At 42.0% G+C, this 19596-nt stretch overlaps 1 protein-coding gene across 26 annotated transcripts in view; it reads right to left on the bottom strand.

The window, feature by feature from the left end:
• The window catches only part of EPB41L3 (erythrocyte membrane protein band 4.1 like 3), a 145959-nt gene that overhangs the window by 7905 nt on the left and 118458 nt on the right, over nt 1–19596 (bottom strand). For 8 of the 26 annotated variants that reach the window (XM_044934714.2, XM_044934715.2, XM_044934716.2 and 5 more), the window contains 6 exons: nt 13279–13332; nt 11015–11050; nt 10758–10823; nt 10088–10279; nt 1945–2019; nt 1477–1575 (listed from right to left, as the gene is read on the bottom strand). The exons of 1 other annotated variant lie outside the window; for it this stretch is intronic. In XM_044934714.2, the coding sequence (XP_044790649.2) occupies nt 1477–1575; nt 1945–2019; nt 10088–10279; nt 10758–10823; nt 11015–11050; nt 13279–13332 (522 nt within the window). Of the gene's footprint in view, nt 1–1476; nt 1576–1944; nt 2020–10087; nt 10280–10757; nt 10824–11014; nt 11051–13278; nt 13333–18329; nt 18894–19596 lie in introns of all 26 variants that reach the window. 17 more of the 26 variants (XM_025273483.3, XM_044934722.2, XM_025273484.3 and 14 more) reach the window with 9 other exon arrangements.

Here is a 19596-nt window from a genome sequence, read left to right as displayed (position 1 = left end):
CTCTGCCGTCGGGACTCGGCTTCCTTGATGGGGGCCAGCGACTCTGACAGCCTCCGCTTTGGGGTGTGGACCTCAGCCCCCCTCCTGGCCCTGTCCTCGGTCACAGCTCTGAGGACCTCGAACTCGGCCAGAACGAGGGGGGTCTTAATGGACTCGGCCAGTCCCCGCTCCACAGTGGAGGGCGACACCACCTTCTCGCCTTCTCTGCCTTTTCCGGTCATCGTGACAATTTTTCCGGACACGGTGTCATAGGACTTTCCGAGAGTGTATATCTTCTGCTTGTTCTCTTCCTTCAAGTGCATTTCTTGGGCCAAGTCTTCGAAGCTCTGCACTTCCATGGTGCTCGATCCTAAGAGGTCGGTGGGGATGTCACCAGTTCTACTGCTCAAGGTCACCACCTTGTACGTCACAGTCTTTTTCGAATCACCATCAGCTACCTCAGGGGGCACTTTGTCTACAATAACCCAATCCTCTGTGCCCTATATTTGAAATATAAAAGCTAAATTAGAAATTCTGATGGTATTTCATTTCTAAAATAAGAATCCTTTAAAAAAGGCAATCTAGATGAGAGCTACACTCGGGTCTGGGAGGTGAGTGTCCAGGGCAGGGGTTGTGATCTATTAATTACGGCTGCAATCTCTTCTCATCTGAAATGTATTAACTCTAGCCTTCAACTCAGAGTACGGTCTATTGTAGACCTGCAATTTCAGATTTCTTGAAACACTTTAGTGGTAAATTTTGCAAGGAATATATCTGATCTTGTACTCAATGTCTGATCGTTTTGTATTTCAAGATTATAAAACCTTTTTGAAGCTGTTGTACATGTTATTCAGCTTTACTCAGGTGGACACAGAAAAGACTGTTTTCCATGTGAAATAGAACACTGCACTTCACATCTGTTGTTCTCACAAAGTACGTGCCAGCATTTCCACAAACTTCTGTGAAAATCATTTTCCGTGTTTGTGAATTATATTTCCTTATATGGGTGCTGGAATCCACTCTAGCACTTATTATCCATAAATAGAGTGCACCTGTGTTCCAGGCATGGTAATGAACGATTTCCCACTGTTAGCACATTGTTCAGAGCCTCTTAAAAAAATAGGCTATACTTGTCTGCACACTGTTCCGAACTTATTTACAACCAAAGTTCATTGTCTCAGGAGTTTCTTTGACAGTTTCCTTAGTGTTAGTTCCAAAAAGGCAGAAGAAATGGGAGTTACGAAACTTCTGTATTTGGGAAGCCTATGCAGAGGTTAGCAGGTGACTTAGTCTAACAGGTTACAGAGGGAAAAGAAACCAAGCCGGGAGCAGGGGAGTGCCTTGCTTGACATTTTGATCTTGGATGTTTTTTACTTTCTTATTTATCCTTGCCTGAAAACCTGAAGCTAGAATTGGAGGGGGTGGGGCTTAAGAAAGAAGATTACAGACCCATCTACAGACTGGTGCTGGATTAAATGAAATGAATTGAAAAGTAACCTCTAGGGTCGATGGGACAGTTTTCTGGAAAATGATTTGACGAGAGGTAACCACAGAGATTGCTGAGTCTCCTTCCTGAATTTTCTGTGTCACACTCCGCTAGTGGGAAAACCAATAAAAGTTCAGAACTTTCAAAGTCAATCAAGGTCATCTGAATTACCATGGCTCTATGGGTTAAAGAGACAGTAAAAAGGCCCAATAATATCATTACAAACTATAATCATGATGCTTCAATGACCAAACACAGACATAATCACTGAGAAGCAAAGGCCACAAAGAAGCAATGGCTAACGGATAACCAAAATAGTAAGAAAATTCCCTATTTTCCCTCCCCGGAATCTAGGCAAAAATGATATACCTACCTTGGTGGCAAGCAAGGTAAATTTTAAAAGGAAAAACTAAAGATATTTGAATGACACTGAAATCTGAGGAGCAATTCCCTCTGATTCCTTAATGTTTGTTTTTTACCTGAGACTCAAAGAATGGAGAGCTTCCTTGCTGCAAAAATAGAACCTTTTCTGAAATCTCCCTTTCTTCTTCAGTCTGTTTGAATAAAGGGGGTTGGGTGGGAGAGGAGGAAGCAGACAGTTTCCAAAAAAGCAAGTTAGGAAGAGAGCTCTTTTCTTGGGCTACACATATAATAGTCATTCATTTCTTTTTCCCAGAAGAATTACTGTCTGTTAATTTGGAAAATTAATGTCAAAGTTGAATAATTATTTCCAAAGTGAAACAGATTATTCTGTGACTCTCTGGTGTTTTTAGAACTCAAACATTTCTCATTTCTACAAACACAGAACATGCAAGGGTGGAATAAAGGACTTCCTGGAGTCTCAATAGGTGTTTATATGGCTGTCATCTACAATACTGTAGAAATGAGTGTTCAAATGAAAATGCTAAGATTAAGAAAAATAAGTTGGGAATAAATCCTCACTTCCATTTCTGACAAATTCTTGATCATATTCTGCACTGAAGAGCTGCCTGAGGCAGAGGAAGGAAATGCACATGGATCATTGTATTACCTACTAATCTGAAATACCCAGCCTAGCTTGAGGTCTTTATTCTACAAATAAACATAAAATATACTCAAGATTATAGCTTTATTTGAACTTTTATAACATGGTGAGTAATTCTGAAAAGTCAGCTTCAGAATATCTTGGTGAAGAATTAAGTACTTCAAATCGTACTCGTCTTTAACATATAAACTTAAGAAAAACATTACACATGTCATGTTAAAATAGGTGTTTTCCTTTCATCTGTTTTTATTTCTTTCTTTAGTATTAAAAACACATAATTCAAGGGGCAATACATTAATTACTGAGCCTGTCTCTCTGCACAGGCTCGGTAGCTAATAAAACTCCACAGAATAGTGATAGAAGGGACATTTTAGTAAAGCCATTTAAAAATAATAACAGAGTTCAGAGTATCTAGATGAATGGAACTTTGAAAATAAACCTTCTTGCTGTTTGTTAAACAGTATAATTTTATCAGAGGTATTTGAAATTCCTATGTATGTGTTTACAAAGCTTTCAGTACTCTACTTAATCATTTTCCTGCAAGAGGTTATAGAGGAGCATCTGGAATGTTCTCCAGAAGGGCCTGCTGACAGATTCTGATAGCACTGCTCTCAGATGCTCCTTTTAAATAAGGAACAAAGAAGACATTTTGAAGGGGAAAAAAATTTCTGTCCTGCCCCATTTTGGAGAAAGATATTGGAAGAGACAAAATGTACCCTGTGGCATCATTAAATGTGGATTTATGCTTTAAACTTTCAATCAGAGCCTCTTTTTCCAACAGAAATAAGAAACAGGAAGGAAAGGTTGAAATTATAGGTACTTTTCAGAATACCAAGACTAGGCTTCTAATTATAATCACTGAGCTAAATGTTTTTCCTAGGATGAAAGCTTAAAAAAAAGACCCAGCAGCAGGAAAACAGTGGTTTTCAGCATATCCTGTTATCTGACATCAACTAATTTTAAAAACGTCTGTGTCTGTAATTAAAAATGTCCACATGGTCTGCATTCAGAACTGTGAATACCCTATAACAGAAAAGGGTAACATGAGGGGACAAATGTTACCATTAATCCTATGTATGATCGACTCCAACCCAGTGAGTTTGACTAAAGAGAAGTGAAGAGTTATTGATAAAGAAAAGCTAATGATCGAGACATTTACTAGGGGTTAAGACAGAGTCTGCCTGCAATGCAGGAGACCAGGGTTTGATCCCTGGGTAGGGAAGATCCCCTGGAGAAGGAAATGGTAACCCACTCCCGTACTCTTGCCTGGAAAATCCTATGGATGGAGGGGCCTGGTGGGATATAGTCCATGGGGTCCAAAAGAGTCAAACCCAACTGAGCGATTTCACTTTCAAGACAGAGTCAGATGCACACTCTATTTCATTTAGTTACTTAAACATTCATGTCTGTGAAATAATTGGTACACAAGGCCCTATAGTGGCCTGCAAAATTCACAGAGCTGTTACTCGCTCATAAGGGTCTCTATGGAGCTGTGACTTTCATTTCTGCTTAGGTTGAGGGTTCTCAAATTTGGTTGTGCATTACAATTATGTGGAGAGCTTTTAAGTAAGATGAAGGTGAAAGAGGAGAGTGAAAAAGTTGGCTTAAAACTCAACATTCAGAAAACGAAGATCATGGAATCTGGTCCCATCACTTCATGGGAAATAGATGGGGAAACAGTGGAAACAGTGTCAGACTTTATTTTTTTGGGCTCCAAAATCACTGCAGATGGTGATTGCAGCCATGAAATTAAAAGACGCTTACTCCTTGGAAGAAAAGTTATGACCAACCTAGATAGCATATTGAAAAGCAGAGACATTACTTTGCCAACAAAGGTTCGTCTAGTCAAGGCTATGGTTTTTCCAGTGGTCTTGTATGGATGTGAAAGTTGGACTGTGAAGAAAGCTGAGTGCCGAAGAATTGATGCTTTTGAACTGTGGTGTTGGAGAAGACTTTTGAGAGTCCCTTGGACTGCAAGGAGATCCAACCAGTCCATTCTGAAGGAGATCAGCCCTGGGATTTCTTTGGAAGGAATGATGCTGAAGCTGAAACTCCAGTACTTTGGCCACCTCATGCAAAGAGTTGACTCATTGGAAAAGACTCTGATACTGGGAGGGATTGGGGGCAGGAGGAGAACGGGACGACAGAGGATGAGATGGCTGGATGGCATCACTGACTCGATGGATGTGAGTCTGAGTGAATCTGGGAGTTGGTGATGGACAGGGAGGCCTGGCGTGCTGCGATTCATGGGGTCGCAAGAGTTGGACACGACTGAGCGACTGAACTGAACTGAACTGAACGTGTGAGGTGCACCTCTAATTAAATCAGATTCTGATGCAGAACCCAGGTATCAGTAGTTTAAAAGTCTTGTAGGTGATTGTAATATGCATCCAGAGTTGCAGCCCAAAGTCTAAATGCAAAGTCACAGAAGTCAGATTCAGAGAATAAAGATGATTCTCTCTAGCATGTATAGATGATCCATGGTGAATGGATTTTTCTTTTTTTGCCCAATTTAAGGGCCATCTGAGACCTGAATAGCAAAAGTAAACTTGGACAAGAAAGCAGAAAAATGCATAAAGACAGCTGATTCTAGGTGTTCATGACAAGTATGGTCTATACAGTTGCCATGAACATTGAATCAGTGAACACTGGACTAGTGAATGCTGAACCATGGCGCCTAAGGGAAAGACAGAGTCAGGTTCCTGAGTGCCTCTGGCCATGAAATTTTCATCAACTGATCAATGCATAACCTTGTTTTATGTGTTTCTGTTTAAAGACCACTTCTTTAATATATATTATTGATCCATTAACACTGAACTCACAGTCAGCAGCACTGTAACTTAATCCTGAACAAAGCTTACCTAACACACATATTTTCCTATAAGGCACATCACAGCCTTCCTGTACTTGGGAATACTAGAGAGCACTTCGGCGCTATGCCTGGAGGTCATTTTAGACAGCGAGAATCACCAACAAGGACATAAAAAAGCAAAAACGTGGCATTCGACAGGCTTTGAAAAGGACACCTGCTTACAGTATGAGACCTGAAGCTTGTTACCTGTTCAACCTTATCTGGGAATGCCTTGAGCAACTATTTATTTTTTAACCACTTTGCACCTGTCTGCAAATTATCATGAAAATGTTTAGTATTTTAGGATTACAATAAATTTCAGTGAGTAGGTGAATGTGCACAATCTGGAATCCATGAATAGGGAGGGTTGATTGTGCTAAGCTTGCTGCTACTGCTGCTAACTCACTTCAGTCGTGTCCAACTCTGTGTGACCCCACAGACAGCAGCCCACCAGGCTCCCCCGTCCCTGGGATTCTCCAGGCAAGAACACTGGAGTGGGTTGCCATTTCCTTCTCCAATGCATAAAAGTGAAAAGGGAAAGTGAAGTTGCTCAGTCATGTCCAACTCTTAGTGACTCCATGGACTGCAGCCTACCAGGCTCCTCCATCCATGGGGTTTTCCAGGCAAGAGTACTGGAGTGGGGTGTGCTAAGCTTATATACCAGTAAAACTGCCTGCCACCTTAAAAAAGGGGACAGCACTGGCAGTGTATAACTGCTAACCTGTATTGCACTGTGGTTAGAATGTGGAAATTCTCAGTATTCAAATAACCACAAAGGAATATTCCCCTGGTGGCTCAGATGGTAAAGAATCTGCCTATAATGTGGGAGACCAGAGTTCAATCCCTGGGTCGGGAAGCCCCTCTGGAGATGGAAATGGCAACCCACTCCAGTATTCTTGCCTGGAAAATTTCATGGACCGAGGAACCTGGCAGGTACAGTCCATGGGGTCACAAAGAGTCGGACCCAACTGAGCCACTAACCCTTTCACTATTCCCCTGATATGGACTAGGCCTGTGACTGCATCACAAAAAGGCTGCCATGGGACGTATCTGTGGACAGAAGGTGTAGCCGACACCCTTCACATCTCATCCATCTACCCTCCATTCCATGGGTTCTATGGGCGGGTTTGTCTGGTTTACAAAGTTCAGGAGGATTTGCTATCATTTGCTTCTTTGGGGCATCGTGGCCTCTTGTCTGCTGTGAATTCAAACATTTGAAACGTGAAACAACTGGCAATAAAATTCACACTTTACATTAAACATACATTATATTCTAAGAATATGATCCCATTACTAGCTCATTGTATTTCCAACTCCTAATTTTTTTAATTGTTCATAAGTTGGTAGCAAAATAGATTTACTTAGGGTTTGACCACCATAGATAAAGAAAAAGATGATTCATTAAAAATCAGGGGTCATTATATTATCTTTCCAAAACAACACTGTACCACTGAGATTGCCAAAAAAAAGTCCAACTAAGCTTGGGGTCACTAAATCAAAGTTCCTTTACCCTTCTGACACAAATAACATTACTTTGAGATGTCACTTAAAAAAATTAAGTTAAATACCTTCTTTTAGAAATAATTAGACCTCTTTCTAAAACTGGCCAATTACTGTTTTAATTTTTAAAGTGAGATACATTAAACAAATGGGTAAGATCAAATGAGTAATTTATCTAGAAAAATATCTCACCTCTAAGATGAATATCTTCTGTTTATGTGTTTTTAAACAAATATGCTTTGCATATGCCTAGTGGCTGGGAGGACACAATTATCTTTTGTGCTTTTCACACAACCAATAATGAAAGCCATGTTAAGTCTGAATATAGAAATGAAGGAAGAATTTGAAGGATAAGAACTTGCAGGGTTGTTCTTAGGGCTGTCTCCAGGGCCCTCAAATGAGTGTAAACTGGGTGTCATCCTACTGGGGAGGAGGAAGCCCCCAAGGCAAGGGAAGTGGGCACAGCCCTGACTGCCCAGCCCAGGAAGGACCACTCGTCTGGGACTTGAGGCTACTTAGAGCTGCTTTCTCAGAGCCCCTTTGATAAAAGAGTTGATAACCCTTGTTTCTAAGAAGCTCTTCTTTATATCCAGCAAGTCTTCCTATAGTGTCTTCCCTTCTGGGTGGTAGAGAAGCCCTGAGGTACACCATCTGCATAACCGCTCAAAAGACACTTGAACGCAGTTACAAAGTCAGTTGCTGATGCCTGGGCTATGGAAACCAAGCGCTTGCTCTTCTGCAGAGGACGTCTTTCCTCCACCCTTTAATCCTTTTGTAAAAAAAATCCTTTCTTAGGTCTATTGCAGTTTCTCTGCATCAACAAGGACAAGGTAAGGACATGGCAGCCGTATCCATGTCAAGTTTAGTATTTCAAACCATCACCTCTTCAAGTCATTAACGTTCTTTGGATTCATCAATGGGCTTCCCTGGTAGCTCAGGCCGTAAAGAATCTGCCTGCAATGCAGGAGATACAGGTTCAATCCCTGGGTCAGGAACATCCCCTGGAGGAGGGAAGGTCAACGTATTCCAGTTTTCTTGCCTGGAGAATTCCATGGACAGAGGAGCCTGGTGGGCTATAGTCCATGGGGTCAAAAAGAGTTGGACACGACTGGGATCATCAATGTTATTCTTGAAGAATTAGAGGATTTAATAAGCAAAAAAAATTTCTTTTACAAGTCTAATGGCCTAGACTTCTACAGTCCCTGGTTTATTATCACCACTCTAACTTTTCCAAGCAAACTACCTGAACCTGCATTCAGAGAGCCTGCTACCTCCCAAGTCCTTAAGTGACAGCAGAGGAAGAGAGGCTTGACTTTTTCAGTGGCAATTTATTTTGTGCTTTTGTAACTTAATCCAGTATCTGTCATCTTCTGAGCCAATGTGTCCTTCCTTATTTCCAGCCCTTATAGAAATAGGGTGAGCTATATGTAGAATAGCTAGTGGGAAGTTACCATATAACACAGGGAGCTCCTGGTGCTCTGTGACAACCTAGAGTGGTGGGATGGGGTAGGGTGTGGAAGGGAGGCTCAGAAGGGAGGGGCCATCTGTATCCTTATGGCTGATTCACACTGTTGTATGGCAGAAACCAATGCAACATTACAAAGCAATTATCCTCCAATTTTAAAAAAACATAAAACTAATAAATAAAAAAGAAATAGGGTAAATCAAACTTGACCAATGATGATAAAACTAATCTGACCATAACTCATGAGTGACAGTCTTATTAATGCAGGAACTACAATATTAAAATCAATCTGGAAAATCTGAAACTTTCTGTTGTGAAACTCTAAACAATCTGAATGAAACTTGCAATGCAGGCGACCTGGTTCGATTCCTGGGTCAGGAAGATCCCCTGGAGAAGGAAATGGCAATCCACTCCAGTATTCTTGGCTGGAAAATCCCATGAACAGAGAAACCTGGCGGGCTATAGTCCATGGGGTCGCATCGCAAGAGTCAGACACGACTTAGTGACTAAACCACCACCACCAATGGTACAAGAATATTTTGGTCACCGGACTTTTCATTTATTCTGCATAAAAAGGCCTTTTTCAAAATGATTGAAATGGAGATACACCTTGTCATTTTTTAAAAAGTGGGACTGGAACTGTCAAGAAAGTCATGATTGTGGTCACTTTAGATAAACAGCTTTCAAAGGAAGTTTAGAAAATGACTAATATCTAAGCATTGCATATAGACGCCTGCTTAAAAAGGAGTTTTCTCCCATAAAGGCCTAAGTTTTCATTTTATTCTGTTCTATCCCATCTTCCTGGACAAATGTCTTTCAAGAAAGGAATCTTGGTAAGAAATAACTTAATCAATGCGATGCTAGAAAGAAGCTGATTTTAAAAATGACTTCTTTTGACAGATAAAGAAAGATGACATGTAATGGTCTACAGTCAGATTAGTTCCACTGCCACTGTGGGTCCTACATCAGGGGAGCCTTGAAGTCACACCAGCTGAATCCTCTCGCTGAACATTTAAAGAGAGTATTTGTTCTATGTGGAAAGCTCTTACTCAAAAAGACCTCTGGTGTTTAATTTCCCTCTTAAAAATCAAATAAAAACTGATTATAAATCATAATATAAATGTTTATATATATAAATCAGTTAAAATAACCAGTTTTTAAAAACTGTATATATATATATATATATGTTATAAACAAAAATCTGGCCTTTACTTTCCCTCTTAAAAATTAAATAAAAACTCATTATAAATCATAATATAAATGTTTATATATAAGTCAGTTAAAATAAGCAGTTTTTAAAAAACTGTATGTATATATATGTTATAAATAAAAATCAAATACCAGTAAAAGCCTAGTATGGTATTCCCAGAGGAAAATATGTCCTGAAATGTTATCAACTCCAGAACAATGTTCAAACATTAGACCATCTCAATAGGCCTCATCTTGCAAGTGATGAGAAACATTTATGGGCCTTCAGGGCATTTCTTCAGGCAGCGAAAGTACATTCAGAAAAAGTGACAGTTAATTCACACAATAGGTCAGTGTCTTAGCTGTGAAATCTAGAACAAGCAGCCCTGCCTGCACCACAGTGTCCTCGGTCATTCCAAGGCACCATGGGATGAGATTACTCACTCCTTGGCCACCCAATCATTTTACAGGTTATACACAGACAAGGGGTGAGATTCTATCCTCAGAAGTCTTCCAGATCCCTTCCCTGGAGACCCTGTAGAGGAGTGACGTAGTGAACTGAAGACGAGTGCAACCTGACGCCTGAATACCGACCTCTTCGGGTACCAGCGGCTCGATCATGGGCGCATCCTCCTGCCGGGCGGCTAGTCGCACGGGGGAGGTGGAAAGCCTCTTTTCCCACTCGTTCGTGATGGCAGTGTCTGTGGAGGTTTCTAAAAAGGTTCTTTTCAGCTCACTAATATTGGTCTGATGTTTCATCAGGTCGTCTTGGGTTTTATCTAGCTCCTATATTCAGAACATAGAGAATCCAACAGTCAACGTTTTACATTTGATTTCCTTTCTGCACGTGCTTGCTCTCTTTTTAAAAGTAAGGTCGTCATCTCATTAGTAGCCAAAATAAAAAAAAAAAATTCTGATCAGGGTTCATGACACTACCACAGACACTCTGGTGAAAATGTGATATTTCCAAGGAAAAGCGAGGGAAAACAAAATCTACATCACACAAGCATAAAAATCAAAAGTTTCAAAGGTCAACTGTAAAGAGTGTAATTCACACAGAACCAGAGAATTAAAATAAATACACACACAGGAAAGGGGATCTACATCTGGGGGGACAGGAATGAATCAAAGGAAGCCGAGAAGTCAACCACACGCAGTCACAGGTGAGAACACACCCTTCATGCATCATGGTACGAGCCCACAGGTGTGCCCCTGGAGGAAAACCAACACACACGAGCATGCACTGGTATATACCAATACCAACCTCTAACATAAGATTACTATGTTTGACATACACATTTTCACCCTTTATTCGCTTAATCAGACTATTCTGAAAAAAGTGGAAAAGAAAGGAAAGGTAAGGGACATGGTAAGTCACGAAAACAAGTGCCACCCTGCGCACGGCACCAACACACGGTCACCGCCACGGAGCATGCTGGAGGATTTGAACACCGGAGACCAACAGTGACTTATCACACGCTGCTTTTTTTTTTGGCTTTTGTTCCATTTTGAGTTTTCTACCTGTGCCTTGAGCTCTGCATCTTCCTCCTGGTCCGACTGCCAGCATCAAGAAAGAGTGGGAGATAAAGTCTTACCATGCCATTGACTCTGAGATCGAAGGACGGGGTCTAGATAAGCCAGCTACGCGGGGACACTTGTTTACGCTTACATTAGAGGACATTTCTTTCTTATATGTGAACCACAATGTTCTCACACACAAATTATGAAGCTTAATAAGATGATGAAAGCAAAAGATTCCTTGCTCGATGGGTCTTGGACGCTTCAACTTGGAGACTTCCAAGTATGACAAGCATACACCCTGCGCGGGAGGTGACAGCTAGGACTTGACGGGTTGTCCTTACATTAGAAATGGTTCAGGAAGTGTGAGGGGCCACATCAAAATTAAAATTCACCAAACGGCTATGAATACCCAATGATAAGTGCTCTGAGTCAATCTTTCCCATAATCCTATGAGGTTAGCTATTATGATCCCTGATTTGTAGACTAGAGAAGTGAGACACACAGAACTTAACACAAAGGTTCTCACGTTAAAAAATTTCTTTAAACCTTGAATTTGTTGAGCCCACGTACTTTAAAACAAATTTAGGAAGAGGAGAGGGCTGATACTGGGTAACTAAGAAAATTAAAATAAATAAATAAATAAACCTCCCTTGAGTCCAAAATCAACCACAAGAGGAGGTCCAGAGTGAAGTTATGGATGAGAAGCGGGTGATAGTGGAGCAGGCTGCCTTCAAGGTGAGTCTGTCTGGGTTTCAATGGGGACCAGACTGTCTAACCTGAACGCCCCACTCTGAACTACTGTTACATCCAGCTCCAGAAAAAAGAAAAGCTCCAATAAAAAGAACGCTTTTTGTTTATAAAAACCGTTAGAGGGCTGGTGGCATGTTGACTCTACAATGGTGGTGGGTTCATGGCTCTTCGTTTTATTTTTAAAATGCATAATCTATCTATGTTACATGTCTTCACTTGCATGCTTCAAATGTAATACAAATTTTAAAACTGCTAGAAAATTTAAAGTAGTATTATTAAAATATTTTTCATTTATAGCATACGTTAGGATTACAATGAAATTTGTTGAATGTATCAGGAGCTACCTGTAACTAATTCTCACAAAATTAAGATGCAGTTGGGATATCTGGCCATAGAAAGTGATTATACTGTAATCAGTTTATATGTGACTGCCTAAAAGAAACTGCTAATAATTTTCCAGTATTATCTTTAAATTAACAAATGATGATTTCCAAGCTTTGAATTGAACTCTGCCATTTCCAAAGGAAAAAAAAAAGTAACTCCATTTTGAAATGTTTTCCTGAAAATATTTTCAGTGAAATGATGTGTAAATACTACTTGTAATATTTTTAGTTCTTCCTAAATACCCAACTAGAAAATATTATGATTGGATAATGTAAAAAACAACCTAATGTAAACACTACAGCAAAGTGAAAAATAAATTCTGTTAGCACTTTAGGAAATGAACATCTTGATTTCCACTACTAGAGATAAATATTGTTTTTTGCAGATATCTTAATTAGTTGCTGATAGAGAAGATTTTAAAAACAACAAGCCATATACATATTTAATGAACCCTAAAAATTAATAAAGTTAAATAATAGCACAGTTTCTCTCCTATGACTGGTCAATGTGATAATTTTTCTTTTTTCCCATAAAGTACTAACAGTAATTTGCTAATTTTCTCTTCCCTGGGGAATTCGTTTCTTTTGAGTAACCTAGACTATATCCAGACTACAAAAAATGAGTTAAGAGAAGTATTATAATTTTAATAAGCATTCTGACCATTTAGTATTTTAAAATGTATTTGTATTTAGTCAACAAGCTACTTAAATTAATTGTGACCTTCCCCCCACATCTTCCCCCTCCTATTATGGCTATCATACATACACTTGTGGGTTAAGGGAATACATTTTTTTAAATGTATTATCAGTTTAGCCAAGAGTTTTCAAAATGCGACCCCACAACCGACAGAGTCACTGTCACCTGGGAATTTGTTAGAAATGTAAATTCTCAAGCCTACTCCAGGCCTTCTTCTGAACGCGAATAGAAAACTCTAGGTGACTCTGATGCAGGCCAGAGTTTGAGAACCAGTGGTCTAGGCAGCAGAATATTTTTAACTCCTATTATTAAGGTAGCATTTCTCTCCACTCTAAATGCCAAAATGCTAAATGCAAGCTGCTAATAAACACAGAGCTAGCCTTCAGAGCATTTTCATCAGGCGACTGGCCAAGCCCCTCGGTTACAGTACCAACCTCAGTGGCAGTGGTTTCCCCGTCAGCTGCCGTGTCTGTGCGCTCACTGTCCGTCTGTGGATGGCAGAGGTGATCAGGTTCCAGGAGAAAGGCAGGAAGAGAAAACAAATCACCTGGTCAACGCGGGTATGTCCGGGTCCGAGAGCCCGGTCCCTTTCTCTGTGCCCTGTAAAATCGCACTACCTTCCCACAAGAATGCAGGTGCAAACAAAAGCCAGAGGAAGGCCAGAGCCAGGTCCCATCCGCAGAGACACTCGGAGGAAGGCCAGCGGCACATGGCCCGCCTGAACCGCAGGATGTGCGTTAGCCAGGGTGCCATGTCTGCTGCTGTGTCATTCTCCCGCCCTTTTAACAGAAACCCCAAGAAAGAGCTAAAAATGTTAAATGCAAATAAAATTGCAATCTATATATTTTTTTAAAATTCTAGTATAATAGGTCACAATTGAAAGGTAAATAAACAAGTACATTGAAATAAAAAGCTACTATAATAGTCACTGGACTTTCAGCCCCTCATTTTTTATATCATTTTGCTAATTTGCACCCATCTAAGACCATCAGGCTATCTGCATTACCCTTTAATTACAAAAAGCACATGCCAGTGACTCTGGCCTATGTTTTACATATGAAAAGTGTAACTTAACTCTCCAGCAGCATTGGTAACTAGATATTTTTAAGACTATCTATTGTTTACTTTGTCCCACCCTCCAATAGAAAGAGGTATATAAAAGTATGGAATTTGAATATCTTGTTCCAAATAAACATTCAAATGAAGCAAATAATAATAATAGTAATGAAAAATAAGGAGAGAGGGAGGGAAAGAGACATTTAGTTGGAAACAAATAAAACAAAGCACAGCATTTTACAGAGCCTAGGTTTTCATGGGAGAATTACAATAGGAATTTCAGGACTGATTTTTAATCTGTTTTATAGACGTTTATGATTTAGAACAAACACTTTTCTTTTTCTTTTTTTTTCTGGAGGAGAGAAGAGCCATGGCCATTGAAAAGGAGACCTAAACATCTTACATAATATCAACTGACTTTCCCTTTCAAACTAGCAACTATTAAAATTCCCTTGAATGAAGCTGTGTGATTAATAATTTGTAAACGACAATCAAAACTCGGGGTTCTAAGGTTGTGAATCTGCCTCTTAGATCTTTCACTGCAAAGAACATGGGTTATCAAGAGGGAGGGCTGGGACACGGTTAAGTTGACACAACCCTTGGCTGGCTTGACTTTTTGACCTGCTCCCAAGCTTTCATTTCCTATATTCCTGAAAGAAAAGGAGTTGTCACTCATGCTTGCCCTATGCACCTAAGTCTCTATCCTGGCAACCTGCGGGGCAGGGAACCCTTTCCAATAGGTTGGTAAAGAAACCACACTGAGAGCTGTCATGACCCAACCATCTTGGCAACACCTGACAGGGGGGTGGCTATTAATCTTATCAGGTGACCCTGGTGGCGCATTAACATGGTTTCACCAACTGACAGCCTAGGGCAAGGCCGGTTTGATTTAGGAAGACAGAGGCAGATTGCTGTTGAAAGGTACGGAACAACTCAAGGAAACCTTAGGCTTTCGAGAACAAGTACGAACGACTTGGTTCAGAGGACTAACTAGCTGTGCCAAAGGCCTCGAATGTTCTTCAAAGTATTTCTCTTCCCCCTTATGTTACTTCCCCTACGGCTTTAGAATTCACGTCAGCAGCGTTCCAAGCTTCTTGGTACTGGAATTACCGCCACAGCTAATAATAAGAGGGAGGGGTCTCATGTCAGAATGACACCAGCTCTGATGCTTGCTATTTAACTCAGAGGCATGAGGGGAATGGTTCATATTTTAATTCCCATTTCCTTCTTGGAAAATGGGGAAATTAATAGCCCTAACTGTATCAGGTAATTGATACTAAGTCTTTATACATTACCTGACACACACAGAGCTAAAAACGCCTATAAAATCATAGATATTGCTATGAATATAATACTGGGTTGGCCAAAAAGTTCAGCCAACCCAATGTTTCGCCATTATTGCTGTTATTTTTCCTAGGTATACACAAATAAATAGTAGCTTAGGCCACATCTAAGCTCCTTTACATTCCTACCTAGAACCTAGTCAGTCAGTCATTCAACAAACATAGTACCTGATCAGTAAACAGTTAAAGACTGAAGTCATAAAGGCTGAATAAAATGACTTTTATAGCAACTGTTTGGAGAATGGCAACCCACTCTACTGTTCTTGCCTGGAGAATCCCATGGACAGAGGAGCCTGGCGGGCTACAGTCCACGGGGTTGCAAAGTGCTGGACATGACTGACCAATGGAACATGACTAAGTAAAATTGCAAAATGTGTGGCTCACCATGGACTATCGTATGATGTGTTTGCACAGTTTAAAGTGTTAAATCAGGTGATCAATCTTTTCCTCCAGATTTAATCCATCTCCTTTTTTTGGCATCATCAAAAAATGCTTCACAAGTTGACACACAATTTATGGTGAACTAAGTTCATCTTATATCTTTTGGGAGATGTAGATGATTTAGTATTCAGCCCCCCTGTATTTGAGCCAAATTTTAGAAGGACAAAAGAAAAAAATGGCCAACTGCCCTACAGTTTGAAAGGATTACAGCTCTCTACACTGGATTTCACTCTTGAGAAGGGCTGGGACTAATGAAGCCACGGCCACATGCGACAAATGTAAGCAGGGATGTCAAAATATTTAAAAAGCGTTCCAGTCATTAGTGATTTTGCAAAACGAAAGTGACAGAGCTGAACTGCATGTTACAAAGTCTCCCGGTTTTGCTGCCAAAGTGCTTGAGGCCCAGGGAAGAAAACAGGCTGTGTCAACAAATGGTGATTTTTTTTTTTTAAACTGAATGACCTACATCTGAGTTTTCTAGCTCAGCTTGAACCAGAGCACATAGCTCTTAACATTTGGGGTTAAGAGGCGACACTGAACAGATGGCCAAATACAAGGTCATGTGGCAGGAGGCTGTCATGGGTGGCCAGGAAGGCTGCGAGGCCAGAGCTGGTTCACGGTCTCAGGGGTCTGCAGGAACAAGGAGGGTTTATGACACGCCAGCCACGCTGCCACCAGCTTGCGAGGAGTAAGTGCTGTGATTTGTTTTGCTGATGTAACGCAGACATGCCCAAGTGGAACATTAATTTTCATGCACTGATTACAACAAGATGTATACCCTGGATTAGGCACAAGATCTGTGTGGTTGGCTACATAAAAGTTCAGTTATTTAACAATACAGAAGAACATAAAATGGCAATCTTTTTGCCTTCTGTGAGCTGGATGACTAACTCCATTGCTAAAGGAATAGATGATATCCAGGTTGGAAACCAGTTAATAGTACAAACAGCTTTTGTAGATGATGTTGTGTTCTTAAAGGCTGTACGTTTAGACCTACATTGTTTGATAATGCTTCTACTGTGAGAAACAGATATTCAAGCCTAGGATTTACAGTGGTTTTTCTCTTAAAATATTTTCCATGTGTGAAAATAGTTCTATAACAGTTAAGATTTGGATCTAAGTCATATAAGATCCAAGAACCTTGCAAAGGGTTCTTAGGCAATATCAAATTGAAAGGCTAAACTTTTCTTTAGAACATCTCTCAGATCATTATCATTTTTTCCCTGCTGCCACAAAGAAATGGTCATAATACAACTAAATATAGATGCTTACGCACCTCGCAATGCTATACACTCACAGGTGTGCTGGAATTATCATTTCTAGCTGAGCACAGACCTGAATAGACTTTCTTTCCTTTTTAAAGTGCTGCCTTGACTTTGTGATTTTTTTAACTGCTAGGTGTATCGAGTTTGTCTCCTGCCACAAAACCCTTGTTTTGTGGGAAGAGAATTGCTGGAGGAGCTGGGGGCAGGTGGGGGTGGGGGAGGAGGGGTGTCAGCCAGAGGCCGTTGGCAGCTTCTGTACTTTTCCCTGGCGTCTATTGAAGGCTGTACAAAGGGAAACCGCTGGGCTTTTCACATGCCAGTGCAGCGGTGGGAAGGGGAGCAATTAAAAGGAAAAACTACCAGCTACCATGTCACCTCCCCCAGTGGCTCGGATGAGGGATGCGGGTCAGCCCGCTTTCAGGTACGGAGGTGGAAGGCTCAAGTCCTTTCCTGGCTGCCAGCCCCAGAGGCTCACCTACCAGACTGTCTCCATGGGGGTGGATCTGGGGCTCACACTGGCCTGACAGCATGGTTGCCTCCCAATACCTGATCTGGCATTGCTTGTGCTCAAGGAATTTCAGCCCATTTTTATGGTGTATAGAAACCTAAAATGAGTCTCTCCCTGACTGTGTTTGAAAACCACTGTTTTCAACTTCAGCTCTTTCTGCTCCCGTTTCTGACCCTGCCAATAACTGATGTCACTGGGTGTTTTAAAAGGCTCCAGCCTGTCTTTCTGACTCAACACAACCACAGGATTGGACTTTCCTCCAGGAGTCACAAGGACAGTCTGGCAATGACTGTCAAAGAGCGGTGGGGGCATTTCAGAACCTCCAGGGAGGAGAGGGAGGCACTTACAACCTTGGAAAGCCACCCTGGTGGTGATGCACCCTCAAGGGCGGTGTCCTTTCCCCGCACCTGGAGCATCCTTTACCGGGCGCGTATCAGCACAGAGCATCACTGCATCAGGACACGTTTTGGTACCTCGCCTCGTCTAGCTGAAAAGTTACTTTATCTGTCTTCTGTGTCCTTTCCTTTATTGAACAGTAACTAAACAGAGCCTTTATTTGACGCTGAGTTCCTACAGAGTGAACGGGTTATTTATGTATGATTGCCTCGTGGCTGAGTCCTTTCCCACTCGCAGGAGGTGGTGGGTGGAAGTTCGGGTCTGGCCGGGCTCAGCTTGCTGTGTCCACATGGTGTTGTGCCTAACCCCGGGGCTGGGGGGGCGCATCCCCGGCACACAAAACCTCTGCACGGAGTGGCACAGACGGTAAATGAGGCTCTGAAAGGAGGACCACTATCGCAGCAGCCGTCTACCAAGTGTTTCGGACCGAAGCCCCGAACACGACAGGGACGTGTGTTCTATGCCGAGGTACACACCTCTTCCTCTGAACTGTCACTCGGGTCATTGTCTAGTGAGGCACTCAAGGAGGCCGCCTTGGGCTCCAGGTAGCAGAGGCACAGAGCCAGAGGGAAGGAGAGAGTGAGGGCATAGGGCACTGAGAAGGAGGCGGAGAGCAGGAAGAAGAAGATGAAGAGGAAGCAGGGCACGAGGGAGGGTGAGCGGATGGGGAGATAATGCTGCAGGCTCTGGGGCAGGAGGGTGCTCTCGGACAGGTTGGGGAAGGACAGGTAGCCATCGTCATCCAGGAGAGAGGGGAAGGACCCAGGGAGCTGCAGGGAGAAGGAAAACAGGGTGGCCCCTCTGCCTGGCTGCGGTTTGTAGCCGAGAGCCACATCGTGGTCCCCCGGGCACGGCTTCCCTCGGCTGTCAGGGTCCGAGGCGGGCTCCCCGTGCTGGCGCCTGGAGTCTCGGGCCAGCTCGACCCCCGGCGGGGGCTGCCCGTTCTCCTTACACCTCCTGCGGAGCCCTGTGGGGGATGCAGGGGGAGGGTGGGCTGATGGGGGGAGCGGGGGGCATGAGTCGGTGCCAAGCCCAGGTGACTGATGTGAGGGACAGCGAGAGAGACAGAGAGCAGCAAACAGAGGTGCAAAAGGACAAAAAGAAAACTGCAATTAGTTAATTTTCTTATGGGTACCGATATAAAATCGTCAAAACAAGAATTTCAGCACTGGGGTCGTTCATGAATCTTAAAGCATTCGAGGTGCATGCCAACGCTCCCACGAAGAGCCATTGTTTTCCCCATTAGACCCTCAAGCCAAACACAGGGTAGGCTTTAAAAAAAGGTTGGAGGGGAAGATATCTGTGGGAAATCTCAATATCTACATGTTTCATACGATTCAAAACTTGTGTTTAGACCAACAACTCCATGAATGGTTAGGATGCTGAGAGAAAATATAACTCTGATAACTTAAAACCAAGACTTTCAATAACTTCTCCTGATGTCCGGCTACCAGATCTGTCATGAGGGTTCAACTGGATTAAAATCACAGTGAATCCAATTTGCGGTCATTTAAAGCAAAATCTCCAGCATCACCTTTCCTTGGTTAGTCGATGATAGCCAAAACAAGGTGGGTGTCCAAATCAAGAAGTTTCTGGCCCCATTCCTATCTGTAAGCAGTTCCCATCAGGGAAATCCATAGTGAACACAGTAGGAACACGAAGTCTCCGTGAGGAACCGAGGCTCTTCTGAAAACTCCTCTTCCGGCTCCATTTACCCATGGTGTACCCGGAGGAGCTTGAAGA

The sequence above is a fragment of the Bubalus bubalis genome, chromosome 22, assembly GCF_019923935.1.
Source record: "Bubalus bubalis isolate 160015118507 breed Murrah chromosome 22, NDDB_SH_1, whole genome shotgun sequence".
NCBI lineage: Eukaryota > Metazoa > Chordata > Mammalia > Artiodactyla > Bovidae > Bubalus > Bubalus bubalis.
The sequence above is the reverse complement of the archived record's forward strand: the minus strand, read 5'-3'. Positions and strand labels throughout refer to the sequence as shown.